Genomic DNA, 18,726 nt, shown 5'->3' on the forward strand with positions numbered 1-18,726 from the left:
TAAACATCGGATAAAAACAAGAACTTGTCGTCGAATATACAGTTTACGGAACGGATCACGTCATTTGGGTGTTCAACTAGCAGCCGATAATTGAGATCGAGGCGTGTGTCTGAAGTCTGGAACAAAAACTGACACTTGTCTGCATAAACTCTGCAATTGTTTCACTGTCGAACAATTTGCATTGCAAGAACATGTAGAAATGGGATATCACTGACAGTTCAGTGAGCAGATTATATCAGTACTAGTATTCCACTCTTTCTGCCATGCATACATGTCCGCTCTGATGCAGAGTAAAAGGAGGCTCGATCGACACAGGCATCATATCATTCGCCAGCCCGAATCTTGAGAATACTCATCAACCCTTCTCTTTTTATTCTTCTAGCTTAGTCAGTATTTTTCTGATGCCAAGATTCCTCTTGAAGCACGGCTAGCTAGGCTAACTGGCTAAGGCTACTCTAATCCACTGCTGAGGTGGCACAACAGGACACCAGGGCCCCGCTCTCCCACATTTCAAGCAATAGCAGTGCAGACCACTGAGATACCATTATTCCCTTTCCCCCAGGGAAAAAAGCCTATAAACTGTCTCGCCGGGCAAGGACAGGAGCAGTCTCTCACAACAGAGGCATCAAGAAACGCTCGAGCAACGCAAAGCATTTTTATTCAGTTCCCTTGCATGCCCTCCTGACCGGGACAAGCTCGCCGTGCACTCTTCTTCTTCGTCTCCGTGGGGGGGTATAATAAGTTGTGAGAGCCGGGCAGCCATGTCGTCGAACACGGTGTCGTCGGCGCTGTCGTCTTTCCTGTACTGCTGCTTCCATCCAGGCGGCGGCGGGCATCACCACCGCGCCGGAGCCTACTACCACAGCAGCCACCCGACGAGCGCCAACACCTTGTACTACAACGACGGCGTGCTCTCCGGCCGCAGGATGGGCCGCAGCAGGCCGCTCTCCTTGCAGGTTATACACACAAATACTCTGTCTCTTCCAGCTTATTAATGTTCTTGCATGCTCCTCTGTGCTTTGCATGCTCTGTTTTGCTCCGTGATATATTCGTTTCGAGATAATGCATGATGCTGTCCATGCGAATCAAAGAGGATTCTTTTTTTTGGTCTGTTTCGGATGGGTATATGCAAGTACAGGAACCTGGTTGCTTATGCGACTGCGACTGGACATATATGCATCATATTGTTCGTTTCAGATTATTCTCTGCCCACTACTGTCATTTCATTACCTGTAAAAAAAACGTGAACCACCTTTGCTAATTGTAAATTTGTAAGCTTACATGTGTAGTCGCGATCGAATAACCAAGCAGTAATCAACAAGTTGCGCCGCACGCCTTGGGCGGCCTAGAAAGAACCCAAGAAACACAAAAGAACCTCCCATCATCACTATTATTACAACAGTTGTCGCCTCTTGCAACAACCTCCGTTTAATTTCTGAATTTACCCGACATCCAACGCAGTATTTCGAGGTTTAACTTTGAACGCGTGTTTGCACAGACGGTGGAGCTGAAGGTGCGGATGTGCTGCGCGGGTTGCGAGCGCGTGGTGCGGCACGCGGTGACGAGGCTGCGGGGCGTGGACAGCGTGGAGGTGGAGGTGGAGATGGAGAAGGTGACTGTGACGGGGTACGTGGACAGGCACCGGGTGCTCAAGGAGGTGCGGCGGGCCGGGAAGAAGGCCGAGTTCTGGCCCAACCCGGACCAGCCGCTCCGGTTCACCACCGCCAAGGACTACTTCCGCGACGAGGAGTCCTTCCGCCAGAGCTACAACTACTACCGCCACGGCTACAACGGCGACAAGCACGGCCACCTCCCCGAGCCGCAGCGCGGGTCCGACCCCGTCAGCAATATGTTCAACGACGACGACGTCAACGCCTGCTCCATCATGTGATGATGATACTATGATTCATGGTCATGGAGCGTGATGTAATGGACCGTTAATTTGTGTGTTAAGTATTGGTGCTTAATTCAGTAAAGCTCGCAGCAAAGGTCGTCTCTGAACTCTGATGATGATGATGATGGTCTCTGTGCATGCAATGGGAGACCAGAAAGGCGTGCGTGGGAACAGGGGAATGGGATGTGCATGCGAGCAGTGAGTACTTGCTTACACAGGCCGGGAAAGCGTGCGAATTTTTCGTCTTCTTTTTGTTTGCCGCGGGGAGGAGGTCGAGGTAGGCAGGCTAGCAGGGTAGTAGCAGCAAGTTTTGATCAAGTTAAGCTAGCAGATAGGTTAGGTTTGGGCGTTGGTGATCGTGGCTATGACAGTTAAATACTCCTATTTGCTCTGGATTGGTACTAGCGGGGACGAAATAAAGCCTGGAATTGGGGTGGGGATAAGTGTTGTTGGTGTCTGCGGAACTGGGCCAGATGCCAACGTGCAGCCGCCAGCAATAGTGCTCTGGAGAGAGAGTAGGGACTAGGGAGGAGGAAGGTAGTCTTTGTGGAGACAGATTCATAGATTGATCTTTTCTATTCCCTCCGTTTCTAAATATTTGTCGCTGTTTTAGTGTGCGACAAGTATTTACGACAAGTATTTAGGAACGGAGGTAGATTGCTGCTGCTTGGTTAGTTGTTACAGCGTCGCTGGTAGAGTAGTTCAGTTGTGACGATCCCAACCGGTAAGGTTTGGATATCTGCATTCACCGTGTTACTTTTGGATCGTAGCTAGCACATATAATGATGATGAATATCAAGATAACATACATCACTATTATTGTTCAAAGGACTTCTTATTCAAACATGCATGGCAAAATACTCGGAAAAATATGGTCAAAGCAACCTGCCTATTTACTATTTGGTGCCTTGGTAATGGTACTCTTCTTCTTCGTAACACTTTCAATCTTACTCCGAACAATCTAATGCAAATGGATGAATAACCACGATAAACACTACATTCAAAGAACACCAAACAAACTCAAAATAAAACAAACGGAAGTGCAATTGCAAAATGTACTCAGTATTCTAACAACTTATAAGCATAGTACAAATACTCTAATACAAATGTTAAGTACAAATCTAAAGGCTGGAAAAAGGTTTACGTTCAAATGAAGGTGAAACGGCTAAAATTTGCTTTAACAGGATTTAATTTCCATTTGAATATGAATCCTTGCAAATGATTTCAGAAAAGGGCTAAAGTGGTCCAAAAGGTAAATCTCAACCTAATCTTTACAAAAACAAAAAGAATCGATTACAAAGGAATTACAGATCAAACTATATAACGTATTAAAAATGACTGGCAGGGAATTACAGATCATCTTTTTTTTCGTTCAAAAAAGATGACTGGCCAAGAACAGTTTACTGCTGAAGATCGCTGCCGCGACAGGATATTATCTTATTATTCTGCCGCGGCAGAGAATCGGCAGGGGCTGAGAGAGAGGCTGCTGCGAGGGTTAAGTTGCCGCGGTAGGATGTTTCAGCCGAAATCGTTGCCGCGGTAGAGAATCAGCAGTGAGATGAATGGTTCTTACCGGCGAGGCGCGGGCACTGGAGATGACCGGCGTGGCGGCGTGCGTGCTGGGCTGGTGGGGCGATCCGCGGGGAATGGGCCAGGGAGGATACGGGTGGGCTGGGAAACTGGGTAAGGCAGATGGGCTGGGGAAGAAATAGGCCTTTGGCCCAGGCGGACGAAAGAACAAAGAAAAGGCCTTTGGCCCAGGCGTGAGGGGGAGAGAGAGACTGGCATGGTCAGACGGGCTTACCTCGCAGGAATAGATTTTGGGCTTTTCAAAACTATTCTACTTCCTCCGTCCCATAACATGAGACACGCATACATCACTGGATCGTCAATTTAGCTAACTAAATAAAAATTAAATAATAAAAAGTTTATATCATTAGAAAGTTCTTTCGATAACAAATCTAATGATATACTTTTTGTTAAGGAGCGTACATATTTAATTAATCAAATTGATGATCTAGGGATGCGTGCGCGCCTCATATTATGGGACGGAGGGGGTAATTCCAAAAATCACAGCAAGCTATATATGGCTTTTTAAAATGTCATATGAACTCCGAAAAAAATCCAGTACATCGAAGTACTCCCTCTGCTCCTAAATATAATAATATCTCCATTCAATAATTCTTGTCTCAAATTTTTCTAATAGATGTATCTATTTGTAAAAAACGTCTAGATACATGTAATATTTCGACAAGAATTATGAAATGGAGAGAGTAACTTCTAGCTTTGTGCTAAGTCAAACATTTTTAAGTTTAGTCAAATTTATAGAAAAATCTACAAAGATTTGAGCTCCCAGTTTTATTTTTCATTTTTGCGAAAAAACACCCAAATTTGAAGTATATTGGCAGTGGTTGGGCTTTGTTTCGTTCTCATACAGCAACAAGGGCCTGCCTTTTGGATCCGGTACTCTCTTTAAGTTCCAACTCCCGGCCGGCGTGGATATGGAGATTAATTAGCTAGGTACGTAAGGTTGCACCTAATGGATCAGATTAGACTAACCTCGGTTTGCAAAGAAACACAACAATTGCACTTGTCTCATCGGGACAGCCAAGCAAATTGGACCTGGTTCAAGACCAGGGCGTCGTAATAATGCCACCATTTGGTCAAAGCCTTGCATCCATATATACCCTATCATTACAAAGTGATTCCACAATTACATGGAAGATGGAACCTAATCCACTAAGCTTTCTTATCCTGTCTAATGCTTACCCACCAGCAAATGATTAGGCATCTTTGTCGGGGCAACCTATTTCTGTTTAATTAGGTGCATGTTGGAGTACGTCTTGTTGTCAAGTACAGTACTCGCAAAAAAAAAGGTACGAACTGTTGACATCAGAGCTCTGTGTTGTCAAAGGTGTCTTTTACAAGCAGAAACCAAGACCAGTGTTCCCGTACAGTTTGTTTGCATACTGAAGTCAAAGATAATAAGTGTCTGTTTAGTTGCTACCAAAACATATCAATTCATATTTTGGTCATTGACCAAATTTGATGTTTGTTTGGATGGTGACCAAATATTTGGCCAGCCAATGTTTCATAGCCAATTTTAGTTCACTTTTTTGACCAAAGTTGGTCAATTTATGAGCTACCAAAACAAACACCAATTATTTGGCTAACCAAATTTTTGAAGACAACTTTGGGATCAAACCAAACATACACTAAATCATGTGCTAATAACACACTGGCATGTAATTCGGGGCCACCTTTTACGATTGCAGGGTCTATTTAGAAAAACAGAACGTGACAAAGAATATATACAAAAACCATAAGGAAAAGAACTCTGCTACGCACATGCATTGCACCTACCTAACGTTCGTGTGTGTGTGTGTTTCCTCTTTGGCCATTCTGTCACGTCTCATCAGTTTCTGTTTCAATGATTTTCTTAATTTTTTTCTCCTCCTGTCCACCCCAGGTTTTCTCGTACTAAATCACACATTTAAAGGAATTGATTAGCCCATTACTCAGTTTCAGATTGTAGTACGAAAACCTAAAAGAAAGAAAAGGGATCCAGATCGTAGTACTCCACAAACACGCACACGTGCATTTGCATTTCCTGCCCACAACCTGCACTCCGTCGTACAATTTTTGGACATGTAAATAATTCCCTGGAGCGATTAACGGTGAGAAGAATTACATGCCAACCTTTTGAAATAAAAGACTTCAGTTTTTATTTTCTTCTTGAAGGAAGCTTGACTTGACTCCTCCCTGCAGACGAAGTTAAGATACGTACTCCAGCAGGAGCATCTGTTGCGTCAGGCAGAAGAGACTCGCTGCGGCGCACGTAAACAATGTGTGTGTCTGCCGTTCGCTTGCTGCAGTGGCAAAAGGGTGAACGGCTCGAGGCGCAGCAGGACTCAACTTCAAAATTTGGATCATTCGTTTCGAATTTCGATTACTTTCCCGGTGGGAAATAGAGTAAGTAACGTTGCTTAGCCAGGTAGAAAGAACAATATTTGTTTGGATTTGCTAGAACAGGTTTGCTGTTCCATTTCCAAACACACTAGAACAAACGAGTTGTGCAAAGCTAGGATCATCTTGACTCGGAAAACATGGGGGAAGGAAGGAACGATCCAACCAAAATTTTACTTATGCGATTGCAATCCTCCTCGCAAGCCTCCAAATGAGCGTGTCTTGACTAGATTAGGCGCATCGTGGGGGACATATTGCTGAATCAAATTCTTAATTAACCCACACCAGCAGCACTCACACTCCACACCCCCGCTGCTTAAGCTCCCTGTCTGCTCCTTTCTTCTTCTTCTCCCCCTCATCCAACCTCCTCCCCGGCTCCCGCGAAGACCGACCCGCCATTGATGGACTACGCGCGCATCCACGACCCGCTGCCCCGACAGGTCCCCTTCTCCTTCCCCGCCCGCGCATTCCCCTCTGAATTTGCTTCCTGAGATGTTATTTCCCATTCGGATCAATCTTCTCTGCTCGATTCCTGGCGACTCCCGGTCTCGACTGTTGGTTCGATTTGGTAGATTTTGATCCTTGTCTGCAGTGTTGGATTATTTCCTGCAGTTCGTGGCCACAACGGCGGATGTTTTGTGCTTCTTGAGGTCTGACCTTTTTGACAATTAGTTCTTCGAAAGCACAAAGCAGGCTTGGATGCAGGATGCCTGCCCGTCGCTGAATCCGATGCGCTTTTCCACTGCTAGGTCGCGATTTTCGGACGCTTTTACTATGATTCCTTCCGCTCGGCTTCTGTTCTTTCGTTCTTCTCCCAAATCCGGCGGACATTTTGTCATCCTGATGCTGAATTCGATGCTCACTTTACTGCAAAGTTACCGTTTTTATCCTTGTCCGAGTTGATGATGCTACCGTTCTCCTCAATTTTTGTCTCGAATTTGGTGATGATGCACAAGTGCGTGCCGCAGTAGCTATCACTGGGTGGCTGTGGTTTCATGGGATTGGGATGGGTCGGATATTTCAGGCGCACGCTTTACTAAAAAGCTGGCGACCCTTTTGTCCCCATTCTGGCGTGATTCCATCAAATTTGGCAATTTCTTGGTTCAAGTCACCATACAAAGGTTTCGATCCCCTTCGTTCAGATTTCAGACTCACTAAATTCCTCTCTTCTTTCACTATGCTGCAGTCCGGTGGGTTCTCCCCGGCCAAGCTACGAGCGATGCTTCTCGGGCTAGAGAAGCACCAGCACGACGGCGAGGACACGTCGCCGGAAGCCAACGACTCCGGGGAACTTGACGACAGGAGTAAGTCCAACTGTTTCTGTACATATATACAGCTCGACAGTTACCATTGCATTAACTGAAAACTGACTTCTTTGGTGTGACATTTGGTATCAATAGGGAGCTTGGAATGCTCCACCTCCACCGAGATGTCGAGCAACAGCGGCCACAGGTCGAGGAACCGAGCTCAGGACGAGGACAGCTTCGACTCCGAGAGCAGCTCTTCGGGCCCACCGATGGTGAAGAGGTCGGCGGCGGTGGCAGCTTTGCTCCCGCCATTCTCTAGACCGACGCCGTCGAAGTGGGACGATGCCGAGAAGTGGATTTCCAGCCCGACGGCCAACCGTACTGGCCGTGTGGCGAATGCCACTGTGATTGCGCCGAAGAAGTCGGCAATGGCATTACCTGACCATGGAGCCTGCCCACCAGCCGTTGCTAAGGTGGTCGCGGAGGCGCCGAGGAACACCGGAACCTTGCTAAAAAGTTCAGTCGGTAAGCAAGCATTTGCCATGCTTTTCATGCTTAATGTTCTTATGTCATGGCACATCGATTTAGTGACAAGTATTATGGCATGTTCATGAGCTAATAAATGTTGCTATGTTAACTTGAGAGACATCTAATCTTGGTGTGACTAGAATTTCAAACCTTGTGTGTCTGAACTTTGGAGATCGAACTAGCATGCCTCATGATTGTTTATGGTGTGGCATGTGGGGTTGAGTCTGGGATTGTTTAGAATGTTTGGTTGGCAAATTTGAAAATTGTTGGTGCTGGCTGAATTGGGGACAAGTAGAGCATATCATCATGAACATGAGTTGGTGGTGCAAAAAGACCTGACACTGAGTAGTAGACTTGACATCCCTTCACCGGAAAAGCAATCTGACAATTATTCCACTGTTTATTTTCTCCAAATTTATGCAACAAACAGTTTCAAAGATACTGTTTTCCAGCTAAATTAGTACGCATATCGATGTGCATCGTGTATTCTATCCTGTTTGTGAGGACTTTATAGAGAGAAATAGCTGTGCCGACCAATATATATTTCAGGGATGCTGATCCTTCAGTTAGCACTCTGTCCGCTTTTATGAGGTGTGTGATTCATTTTGCTAGTAGTCCACAAATATGAGGCGCATAGTGAAGCCATCCAATCAAAAAGACATGCATGCAAAAGTGGTCCAATCAATAAAAGAGTAGGATCTTTTCTTGGTACTTGAAAACACTATTCACGCCTGGTATAGCGGGACGGAGGGAGTAGTTGTTGCAACTCAAATCCTACCCAAAATGAAAGTACTAATATACTATTGTTTATGTAAATCAAACCTGCAATGAGCTTTCTTATATATGCTTCTGTTTGGTTGATACATCTCAGTGTGTTGATGGCTGAGTTCTTTTGCTAAACTATATCTGCAGGATTCACTCAACCAGCTGATTCAGTCAAGCCTGCAGAAAGTTCCCCAATAATCGACGAACCAGAACATGTGGTTAGGTCTGTCTCGATGAGAGATATGGGAACAGAAATGACACCGATTGCCAGCCAGGAACCGTCTCGGACTGGGACTCCTATAATAGCATCTAGCCCTACTTCCTCCAGGACACCAACTCCACAACGAAGTGCAGAATTTTGTATAGGGAAAATGGATTCCAGCAAGATGGACATGTCTCAGGAGGAGCTACAATTGAATACCAGAAAGGAAATTCTGGATCTCGGTGAAAGGCTGGGCAAGACAACTATAGCTGCATGGGCAAGTAAGGAAGAAAGAGCTACTGCAAATTTCACAAATGTTCCAGCTGATAAGGCCGCAGAAATCGACAGAGAGACGCGTGCTGCAGATTGGCAGGAGGCAGAAAAGGGAAAGTATCTTGCAAGGTATATTTTCTCATTCTTGACTATCCTGTGTAGGGAAGTTCAGAAGGTTGCCTGATCGATGTTTCGAAACATTTGTTCCCTTTTTTTCAGAACAATCTGGCCAGGTCATTTGGTAGAAACATGCACATGTGCAAATGGAATCAGACATTGTTTTGCTAGGCCTATTTAAAGATCAGCACAACATTTATCCCCGAACTACAGTTTCAATTTATCATTCTGCAATCATGCAATTCTTGTAGGTTTCAGAGGGAAGAGGTAAAGATCCAAGCTTGGGAAAATCACCAGCAAGCAAAAATTGATGCTGAAATGAAGAGAATAGAGGTATATACCTTGCTATGTTCTACAGTACTACATAGTATACCTTGGCTAAATTAATACATGAGACCATTTCTAAATGAAACTGTCTAGCTCATGCCAGATAGCCAAATAGGCCTCAAAAGAAGGGGATAGAAACTCAATCTCCCAGCATCTAATGGAATTCCCTTCCTCCCAACTGCAGGCAAAGATGGAAAGGAAGCGAGCTCGCGAGCACGACAGGCTTGCCAGGAAAATGGCAGCGGCCAGGCACAGGGCGGAGGCGAGGAGGGAGGCCGCAGAGGCGAGGATGACCCAGGAAGCAGCGAGAACAGAAGAGCATGCGGCACAGATCCGGAAGACCGGGCACATACCTTCCTCATTCTCTTGCTGGTGCTGGTGCCTGTGAATGTGATCATCTATTGTAGCACTTCAGAAATATATGAAAAATTGACCAATGTAAAATGCTACCGGCTCATCGTTTACCAGCAAGAAATGCAAATGTGAAATGTGGCATTATCACGTTTTGTGTCCCTAGTCCTGTTTCGCCGAACCGGAGTATATATACCTGCGTGCATAACTGCGTGCTCGATCATTTTCAGGAATCAGGATGCCTGAAGGAAAAAAAAATGCTCATCAGGAATTAAACCCTGCCATGTATGATCAGTGTCTAAAGAGGAAAATTTTCAATTTTTACCCTGGAAGAAATCTATCTGTTGTATCATTAAGAACCCACAAGGTAAAAGTTGACATTCTGGCCTAGCGAGGATATAAGTCCCTGCATTAATTGGAGGAAAAGAACCAAGGAAATTAACGAGGATACAGCATCTTTTTCCTTAGGCGGATCTGCATTATAATGATGCAGATTATTATTTCGGATAAGAATGATGCAGATTACTCAGGAATTATATATAGCACCTGTGAGAGTGTGAGTGACGTTCACGGCCGTGAGATGCGGCATCCAACGGCTAGGAATCAATTGCGCTGCCTCCGCGCCATAAAAGGGAAGCCGGCCATTCCCCGTATCGTTCGTCGTCGTCTCGTCTCCATCACACTCATCCAGACCCTCTTCATCCGGGGCCGAGCTATATAAATTTTTCACATCCGGAAACCCTAACGGCTGCCTCTTTCCAAATCTCCATTGATCCCCTCCGATCCTCTCATCGTCATCATCAGAGGCCGATCGATCGATCTCTCGACTCCGATTAATTAATGGAGCCGCCGCCGCTGCCGCCGCTGGGGGCGGGGACGGTGCTGGAGCACCGGTCGGCGTCGGGGGAGGAGCGGCACCGGATCGAGCGGGTGGCACGGTTCGTGGCGCGCGACCGGGACGGGGAGCTGGCGGAGGCGCTGCTGCTGCGGCTGCTCAGGATCACGCGCAACGGCCGCCGGTGGGGGTTCCTGGCGCACGACCACCCGCTCCACCCTTACTACCTCCAGCAGAAGGTCTCCGAGCAGTGCCGCATCCTGCGCCCGCGCCACAACGCCATTGGCCGCTGATCCGCCGCCGCCGCCGGTGTTCACTAATTTAGCCAGCCAGGTCGGCGGGATGCTGAAGACTCGGTTCAGCTGTTGTTTATTTCAAGTTTCCTCGCACTTAATTTCGACGTTTGATTTATTTTTCTTCAATCGTACTCCTATATTTTTTAGTCTTTATAGTGGAAACAATATATTTTTAGTGATACGTCAACAATAAGGATGCGCAATTGTTGAGATAAATCCTCTGCGATCATGTCAGGATCGAGGAAGCAAATATGAATGAATTCAGATTTATTCGTTCTTTTTTGAGAGAAAATTAAAGTGAATGAATGCAGATAACTACTCCACCAGGCTAATTGATGTGCTTAACTGCAGCGGCGTTGAACCTTTCTTTGGGCCGCCATGTGTGGGCTGGGCTGAGCAAGGCAGCTCTCAGTGGGCCGGACAATTAACTGGGTACGTTTACCATTTCAATCAGGGCCAGTCTGGGTGGGCCAATTAAACACTCAACGATTTTGTTATTATCGCAGGCTCGGACAGCGACAAACTCATCGTCAAGCTCTTCGCCGTGTGCTGACAGAACACTAGAACAGAGAACTCTTTTGTGTCAAAAGCATTGACCATCGAGCGAGGTGAGTTGCCCATCAAATTTATCAGTGAGCCAGTGGCAGCATCTTGCTGGTTACTTGTTTCTTTGCCAATTAAGTTTACAGGAATCTACTACCTCTATTCATAAATATAAGGTTTTCATTTTCGGTAAAAAAAAAATCTCCACAAACCATTACTTAAGAAGTTGAGATGCATTTGCAGTCTTGCTGTAAATGTCTAGATCACCAATAAGGTTTTCACTGAAGGGAGAAACTGTTGAGAAATGAATGAATGAGAATGAATCTGTGTGTTTTCCATTGATTGTGTTCATATATATACAAAGGGAAGAGACACTAATACATGCATTGGTGTCCCAAATATTTGGCATCCGCGTCCCAGTTTTGGGAATTTTGGGATGCGAGCGGTTACATGTTAACTGCTATATTAAATATATTAAATAACTAATAATTAATCCTGATTGATCATATACTAATTAATCTTAACACTCTCCCTTGATCAATTTGCTCCGTCGATATGTATATACTTGAAACATCATGGAATCTTGTAATCTTGTAATCTTGTTATTTTCTCCAAAAACCCTGTGGGAAAAATATTGAGGAAAGTAATACTGATATTGATATGTTATGAAAACTCCTTCCTAAAAACCCAATGGGAAAAAATAAGGAGAAAATGGCACAACATATATTGGATATTGTTTCTTGATAATTCATATAGAATTATGTGAACAATAAGTATCCTTGTATATTATCCATAAAAAATCCGGTGGGGAAAATAGAAAATATGACATATAATCTTATGTTAATATTGTCTCATTAAAAACCTTTTATGAGAAACTAGCGAGTAAAACTCATAATAGGAAAAGAGTGTAATATGATGTTATGAACAGGTTAATTTCAGGTGAATACTCTCCCTGATGCTTGCAAAATTTTAAGTCGTCGCATACCAATCCCATAGACACATTTTTGAAATGTGGAGTTGGGTAAGGACTTAGTGAACAAATTTGCGAGGTTATCACATGATTTGGTTTGCAAGATATTTATCTCCCCATTTTGTTGTAATTCATGAGGATAGAATAATTTAGGTGCATTACGTTTAGTTATATTGCTTTTTATATAACCTGTTTGCATCTGTGCAACACAAGCAGAATTATCCTCATAGATAATTGTTGGTGATTCAATCGAACCAATACCACATGATTGTTGTATGTGGTTAATCATTCTGTGTAGCCATACACTTTCACGAGATGCTTCGTATAGAGCTATTATTTCAGAATGATTTGTGGATGTAGACACTAGTGTCTTCTTAGAAGACTTCCACGATATGGCTGTCCCACCGTGTAGGAACACGAAAACGGTCTGGGATCTGGCATTGTGGGGATCAGATAAATAACCAGCATCAGTGTATCCGATTAATTCAGAGTCTTGGTTTTCCTTTTGGAAATATAGACCTAGATCTCTAGTGCCTTTTAGGTAGCGAAATACCTGCTTGACTCCCACCCAATGGCGTCTTGTTGGAGCTGCGCTGTGTCTTGCTAGTAATTTGCCGCAAATGCAATATCCGGCCGGGTGTAATTTTATAGGTACATTAATGCCCCAATAGCACTAAGATATGGGAACTCAGGTCCCAAAATTTCCTCTCCATCACCTTTTGGTTTGAATGGATCTTTCTCTACGTCTAGAGATCGAACTACGATAGGTGTTTTGCATGGATAGGATTTTTCCATGTTAAATTTCTCCAAGATTTTTTGGATATATGTAGCTTGATGAACCAATATTTCCGAGGGAAGGTGCTCAAGTTGTAAACCTAAGCAGAACTTGGTTTTACCCAAATCTTTAATTTCAAATTCCGTCATTAGATGATTATGAGTTTCATCTATATCCTGTTTGTTGCCAATGATGTTTAAATCATCTATACAGAGATAATGCAAAATCATGTTTTGGATTTGTTGATGAATACACATGGGCAGTCATCATTGTTTGAGTATTCCTTCAGTGGAATAAACTCATTAGTCAGTTGTACCAATTTGCCAGACTATGTTGATAAGCCCTATAGTGACTTATTAAGGTTTTACACTATTCATGTTGCGTTTTTTAGCATGTATTTGGAAATTGGGATTCCTTGAGGAACATAAATGTCCAAAATAAGTGACTCATAAAGATATTTGGTCACTACGTCTATCAACTGCATAAATAGACGATTTAGAACTGCCATTGAAATATGTTATCGGAAAATGATCTTCATGCATATATGGAGAATTGGTTTCGGGTATCTGCGTGAACCCTAGTGCTACAAGCCTCGCTTTTGAGTTTCACCACCTCGTTATTTTCATTCTTGTTACGGAAGAAAAATTGGTGTAGGTATTACTTTCACTGATACCTTCCTTTTTATTGAGCGAAGCTAATTCTGCTTGTATTGCATCCTTCGATCTAATTCAGTCCGAGTGTTTACACACTATGCCATGGCCATGGTCTTTGGACCAGGATCATTCGGGAGGTTATTGCAATTATAGTGCATAAATGTATGTCGACAATTAGCAAGCTTTTTTTTTATGATTTTCCAAAAGCTAGATATTTGTGCATGGTTCAGTGTGTTGATCAGACACACGTGAGATCATCGTATAGATGATTATGTACCCATGATGACTATTCGCAATTTCCCAATGCAGTCAAGTCTAGGTATTCCGATGTCCCAGTCATTGTGTGCACTATTGAGCTGGGTTTGTGGAGGTTTCCCTTCCACTAGGCGTATACAACCCATTTGGTATCTATCAACGTGAAGTTGAATTGCATTTACTGATTTTTTTTAGAGTATACTCAGAAGTTATCTTCGTTGCTTGCGAGGTGCTGAATCATGTGGTGTGGCCATACTTCTCCCCCTCGTGTAATGAATGGGGGGTTGAGTGGTTTTTTATTGGTACCTCCACTCTTTCAGGCACATTAATTGCATGATTTAAAGGATTTTTATGATACCGTTGTAGTCAGTAAATGAGTATGGCAGATTATTTGCAATGTGTTGCAAATGAATGATTTTCTGAACTAGAGGTTCAGATCCTTGAGTACGTGGATTTGAGGAGAAAATGTGCTAGACATTCTTATTGATTTCCTGGCATTCTTTCTGGTATTTGAAATCTCCCCCTAATGCCTGGAAATTTTTCTTGGTGATATAGACAGTGTACTAGCCATAAATAACTCCCCTTGACAGGGACTTGAGGTATTTGTAAGTGACGGAAAATACAGTTATTCCTCACATAGATCCCGAATTCTGTGAAGGGCCATTGATGTACACTGGGGTGGTGATATCGGTATTTAACCGAATAATCGCAGATGGGAAATCTTTGGAAGATGTCCACGTATAAATAGGACAAGAGAATTATTACGATATGCAATTGTTTACTTATGAATTAAGTCAGCAGTGTGTAGAACTGCGTGACCCAACATGAGGTTTGTAAGTTGCAATTCATTAGTAAAAATCATGTGTAATGAGCTATATCCTTTGATTAGATATTCAAATCAAACCATTTTGAGTTTGGACATATGGGACATAGTGTTGAGGTTCAACCCCCCAAACCATGCAATAATCATTAAAAGCATGTGAGGAAAATTCTGCAACAATGTCAATTCGAATTGATTTAATTCGATATTCAGCATTATGAGCTTGTAGTTTACTAGATTGGCTCATTATTTAGCATATACATGGTTTTGTGTGGATAGAAGACACACGTGAGACATCGTGTAGATGAACTTATTGAACCATGAAATACAGGGAAAGTCCAGACCATGGTTGTATGCAACCAGAATTATCACATTGAATGTGTTCAAGGAATTTGAGTGCTTTTACTAGTATTTTGAGATACTAAGGTCCCAAATTTAGCTTTCATGTAGCACAAATAGTGCAAATGGAATATGAATATTGAGGAAATTTAGCACCATTTAAACCAGGACCAATGGAATTGGAATTGCTAGTAATTTTCCACATCATCCCTAATCCAGGGTGACAATGGTGACTATGCCACATTTGGAACGTAGTGACATTCTGAGAAATTACCTTATACGCAACATCTGCTACGGGTGTGGTGTATGTGTATTACAATACAGATGTTCAAGAACGAATTTCTTGAAATATTTATTTGCCATATCCGTTGTCTTGGTAAAGAGAAGATATTCCTCTTTGTTGTCATTATGGTTTTCGATATGAAAACCATTTTTACGGATATCTCTACAGCTCAGTAGGGTACGAGTTGAATCTGGACACTATAGAGTATCCTGGATAGTCACTTGTGTACCCATAGGGAGTGTAATTATGGCACGTTAGGAGCCAAAAATTATTGTATCATGTATAGCGATTGTAAAGATCTCTCCATTCTCCATAGTAAGAGTTGGAGAATTATTTATTTTATTTCCCTATGTGTAGAGTTTGTGGCGCTAGTGTCCACCAGACACAATTCCTCTTTCATCAGATTGACTCCCGTAGAAGTCTATATATGGAAATGTAGAATTTATTTGTATCAAAGTGTTGATACACTATATTGTGATATACAATATAGAATGACAACAACAACAACGACATATGTGTATGTGTTATTACAAAAGTCAGTTGGACTTATAATATCTATGGAGTGATGGTACTATTTATAGTCACCAAACATGTTATTCGAGTTAAACTCGATTGTCATATTCTCCGTGCCCATAGGATTGAGTGTTGGAATGCCTCATTGTTGCTTTGTTCTAGGAGAACATCATGCGGACAATCAGTTTCCTTGATGCTGTCAACATGGATATTGAAGTGAGCTTAAAATCTTTGACCTTGGGCAGGTCGGTTGTCCCAGGATTGTTGATACAGATTGACTTGATGTTGTGGGGTATGTCATGTGTTTTGGTGATATGCGTGTAGCATACACACTTTGGACAAATGCTAGTTTTTGCGATGCCTTTCCCACGGTTTGAAGCATGTGGATATTTCTATCCTATAAGTATTCAGAGTTGAGATCTGGATGAGTATGGTGCAAAGCACCATATTTTTGCATTTATGTTAGTTGGGCATCACATCTTGAAGAGGTTGGAGTATAGCCACAATCTCATGGGATGTAATGTAGACCTTTTATGTCCATTATACATGTAGGATAGTTGTGACCGTTGAGCGCAAGCTCGTCGAATTGTATTTTTCCGGTCATCTTTTCCTATATGTAAACCAGAGATTTGATTAATTTACTTGTGAGTAAATTAAATATCATCATGGTTACGTTGTAATAACATTTGCAAAAATTGAAAGTTCAAGTGAATATCATCATGGTTACGTTGTAATAACATTTGCAAAAATTGAAAGTTCAAGTGAAGATTTGAATAATATCATGCGGACCTCAAGTTATTAATATAACACTTTGAAGGTTATCACTAAAAAGTGATTTAGATCTCTCAGTAATACACGAAAAATTCGCTGCTTTCAATAAGGTGTATGTGAAACATTCAACGCCATTTAGCATTTTACCCTTAGTGAAAGTCTATACTACCTTGTATTATATTTAATTTAAATATTAGGAAGAGCACATTGAAGGTAGTCATTGTGTCAATTTCTGGCATAACGTAGACCTCTCGGTAGTACACGAGAAATTCGCTGTTTTCAATAAGGTGTATGTTCCCACGGAACATTCAACGCCATTTAGCATTTTACCGTTATTGAAAGTCTGTAGTACCTTGTGATCCCAAATATAAATCTGAGGTAATCGTCTTTCAAATTGCAAAATCCAATATTTAATTAAGCCAATTGAGCTTTTAAACATCATGGGCTTAATATAAGCGGATAATATTGTTGTTGTACCAACATTCATGTTGTACGAATTGCGAAAAGCATATACATTTGAACATGAAAACATTTACATTCATACGTATTCCGGAATTTAAAACTCAACAGAACAATGCATGAAGATGTAAATAAAAATAGAAGTAAACATGACATGATAGCCAAAACATGATAGGTAAGTAGTGTATCTACAGTACTGTTAGTTGGACTTGTTTGCAATTATCCGTATAAACCGGGTTCTGTTTGCAAACAAGTAAGCCTGAGGGCCCACATAAATTTGCCGGCTGAATTATGATAAAGTATGAGGACAAAATCGAAAATTTGCCAAAAAATCCCCATCCATCCCGTCGGTTGGGGATTCACCCCGAAAAATGCCGCCGCCGAATAGGCAGTGTGCTTCCACCGAAGATGGAAGACAGGAAGGGGCGAGGGGCTTGTTGCCGGAGGGAGGGACTCGCCATTGGCGCTTTGGAGCGGGGCATGCAGCAGGACGACCGTCGGACGCCGCGCTGAGGTCCTCGCGGGGAGGAGGCAGTGGCAGATTGCTGCCACTGGAGGTTGCGCCGTCGGCCGCTGCGAGTTGGTCGTTGCCGCGTCAAGCCAAGGCACCGAGTAGCGGCGCTGTACGTCACCGCCAATCGTTGTAAAGGGTGGTCGCGGATCATCATCAAGGTCTACAACCGCCTGCGCTTGGTGAAGCGGGGTTGCGCCGAGGGTCGCGTCGGGACAGATGTCGCCTAGCGCTGTCTCCGGCGTGAGGGTTGGAGAGCCAGGTGCCGCGCTGAAGACGGCGTGGCCGTCGGTGTGCTGTGTGCATCGATGACGACCGAAAACGACGAAGATGCAGTGGGTGCAGAAAGAAGGGTAGCATTCATGGCCAGGGGTTATCACAGATCGGGAGAAAAACAGTGAGAGACAACTTGATTTCTCATCCTTCTATGTTCTTGATATTCTCTAATTTGATTGATCCAATCGATTTTCAGATATTTTTTTGTAGATCAGTTTCTTCCTCTTCTCTGTTGTTGATCTTCTTCTCTTGGTTCTCCGTTCCGGTTGCTAGGCACGAAGGAAAAAGATGAGATGCATTAGAAGTAATGCAATGATTAATTCGTTAGTTGTAGCGAAGAGATTAATCAATAGGATCACATGTATGCAGGAAGCAGTATCATGATTGTTCTTCTAATCCATCGATACATGTTTGTCCTTCAGGTGTAGATTTCTTCGCTGGCTTGATTGATTCAGAGATCGGTTGCTTCTGATCTATCTTCTCTGAATTTCATTGGGAATGCATAAAATCAAATTGTGATTAATCAGTTCATCAATAGCATAGAAGAAAATAAAAAATAGACAGATGGAATGTTTGATTAGATGAATCAATCGTCTAGATCAATTTTGTTTCCTGTACAAGCATGCGTGTGCTTGTTCTGATCATCCAAGAGATCGATTTCTTCTAATCTTGATGATGCTTGATCGATTCCAGATGCTTGATTGATTCCAGAGATTGGTTTCTCCTCTTGTGGGAAGTTGATCTTCTCTCGTTCTTG

At 43.0% G+C, this 18,726-nt stretch overlaps 3 protein-coding genes across 4 annotated transcripts; all 3 read left to right on the top strand.

The window, feature by feature from the left end:
* Positions 1-585: 585 nt before the first annotated feature.
* On the top strand, positions 586-2,001 carry LOC100842720 (heavy metal-associated isoprenylated plant protein 44). The gene is made up of 2 exons (XM_003562126.4): positions 586-956; positions 1,499-2,001. The coding sequence occupies exons 1-2, from the start codon at positions 762-764 to the stop codon at positions 1,889-1,891; spliced, it is 588 nt and encodes a 195-aa protein (XP_003562174.1). The 5' UTR covers positions 586-761; the 3' UTR covers positions 1,892-2,001.
* A 4,097-nt stretch (positions 2,002-6,098) lies between these two features.
* On the top strand, positions 6,099-9,820 carry LOC100844211. 2 transcript variants are annotated; one of them, XM_003558903.4, is made up of 6 exons: positions 6,107-6,300; positions 7,047-7,164; positions 7,261-7,632; positions 8,548-9,004; positions 9,244-9,325; positions 9,504-9,820. In XM_003558903.4, exons 1-6 carry the CDS (start codon positions 6,262-6,264, stop codon positions 9,705-9,707), a joined length of 1,272 nt encoding a protein of 423 aa, XP_003558951.1. In that variant the 5' UTR covers positions 6,107-6,261; the 3' UTR covers positions 9,708-9,820. The 2 variants fall into 2 exon arrangements, with proteins under 2 accessions (XP_014757372.1, XP_003558951.1); XM_014901886.2 differs by lacking the exons at positions 9,244-9,325; positions 9,504-9,820 and adding an exon at positions 9,095-9,237 and having other exon boundaries at positions 6,099-6,300.
* A 690-nt stretch (positions 9,821-10,510) lies between these two features.
* On the top strand, positions 10,511-10,885 carry LOC100843024. Its single transcript, XM_003562127.3, has one exon. It carries the CDS (start codon positions 10,511-10,513, stop codon positions 10,796-10,798), a length of 288 nt encoding a protein of 95 aa, XP_003562175.1. The 3' UTR covers positions 10,799-10,885.
* Positions 10,886-18,726: the final 7,841 nt, after the last annotated feature.

The sequence above is a fragment of the Brachypodium distachyon genome, chromosome 1 (genome assembly GCF_000005505.3).
Source record: "Brachypodium distachyon strain Bd21 chromosome 1, Brachypodium_distachyon_v3.0, whole genome shotgun sequence".
In the NCBI taxonomy this organism is placed as follows: domain Eukaryota; kingdom Viridiplantae; phylum Streptophyta; class Magnoliopsida; order Poales; family Poaceae; genus Brachypodium; species Brachypodium distachyon.

Coding starts and splice junctions, on each gene's coding strand:
- LOC100842720 (XM_003562126.4), top strand. CDS start 762: ATGTCGTCGAACACGGTGTCGTCGGCGCTGTCGTCTTTCCTGTACTGC. Junction 957..1,498: donor GCAGGCCGCTCTCCTTGCAG/GTTATACACACA, acceptor GTGTTTGCACAG/ACGGTGGAGCTGAAGGTGCG.
- LOC100844211 (XM_003558903.4), top strand. CDS start 6,262: ATGGACTACGCGCGCATCCACGACCCGCTGCCCCGACAG. Junction 7,165..7,260: donor CGGGGAACTTGACGACAGGA/GTAAGTCCAACT, acceptor TGGTATCAATAG/GGAGCTTGGAATGCTCCACC. Junction 9,005..9,243: donor AAGGGAAAGTATCTTGCAAG/GTATATTTTCTC, acceptor CAATTCTTGTAG/GTTTCAGAGGGAAGAGGTAA.
- LOC100843024 (XM_003562127.3), top strand. CDS start 10,511: ATGGAGCCGCCGCCGCTGCCGCCGCTGGGGGCGGGGACGGTGCTGGAG.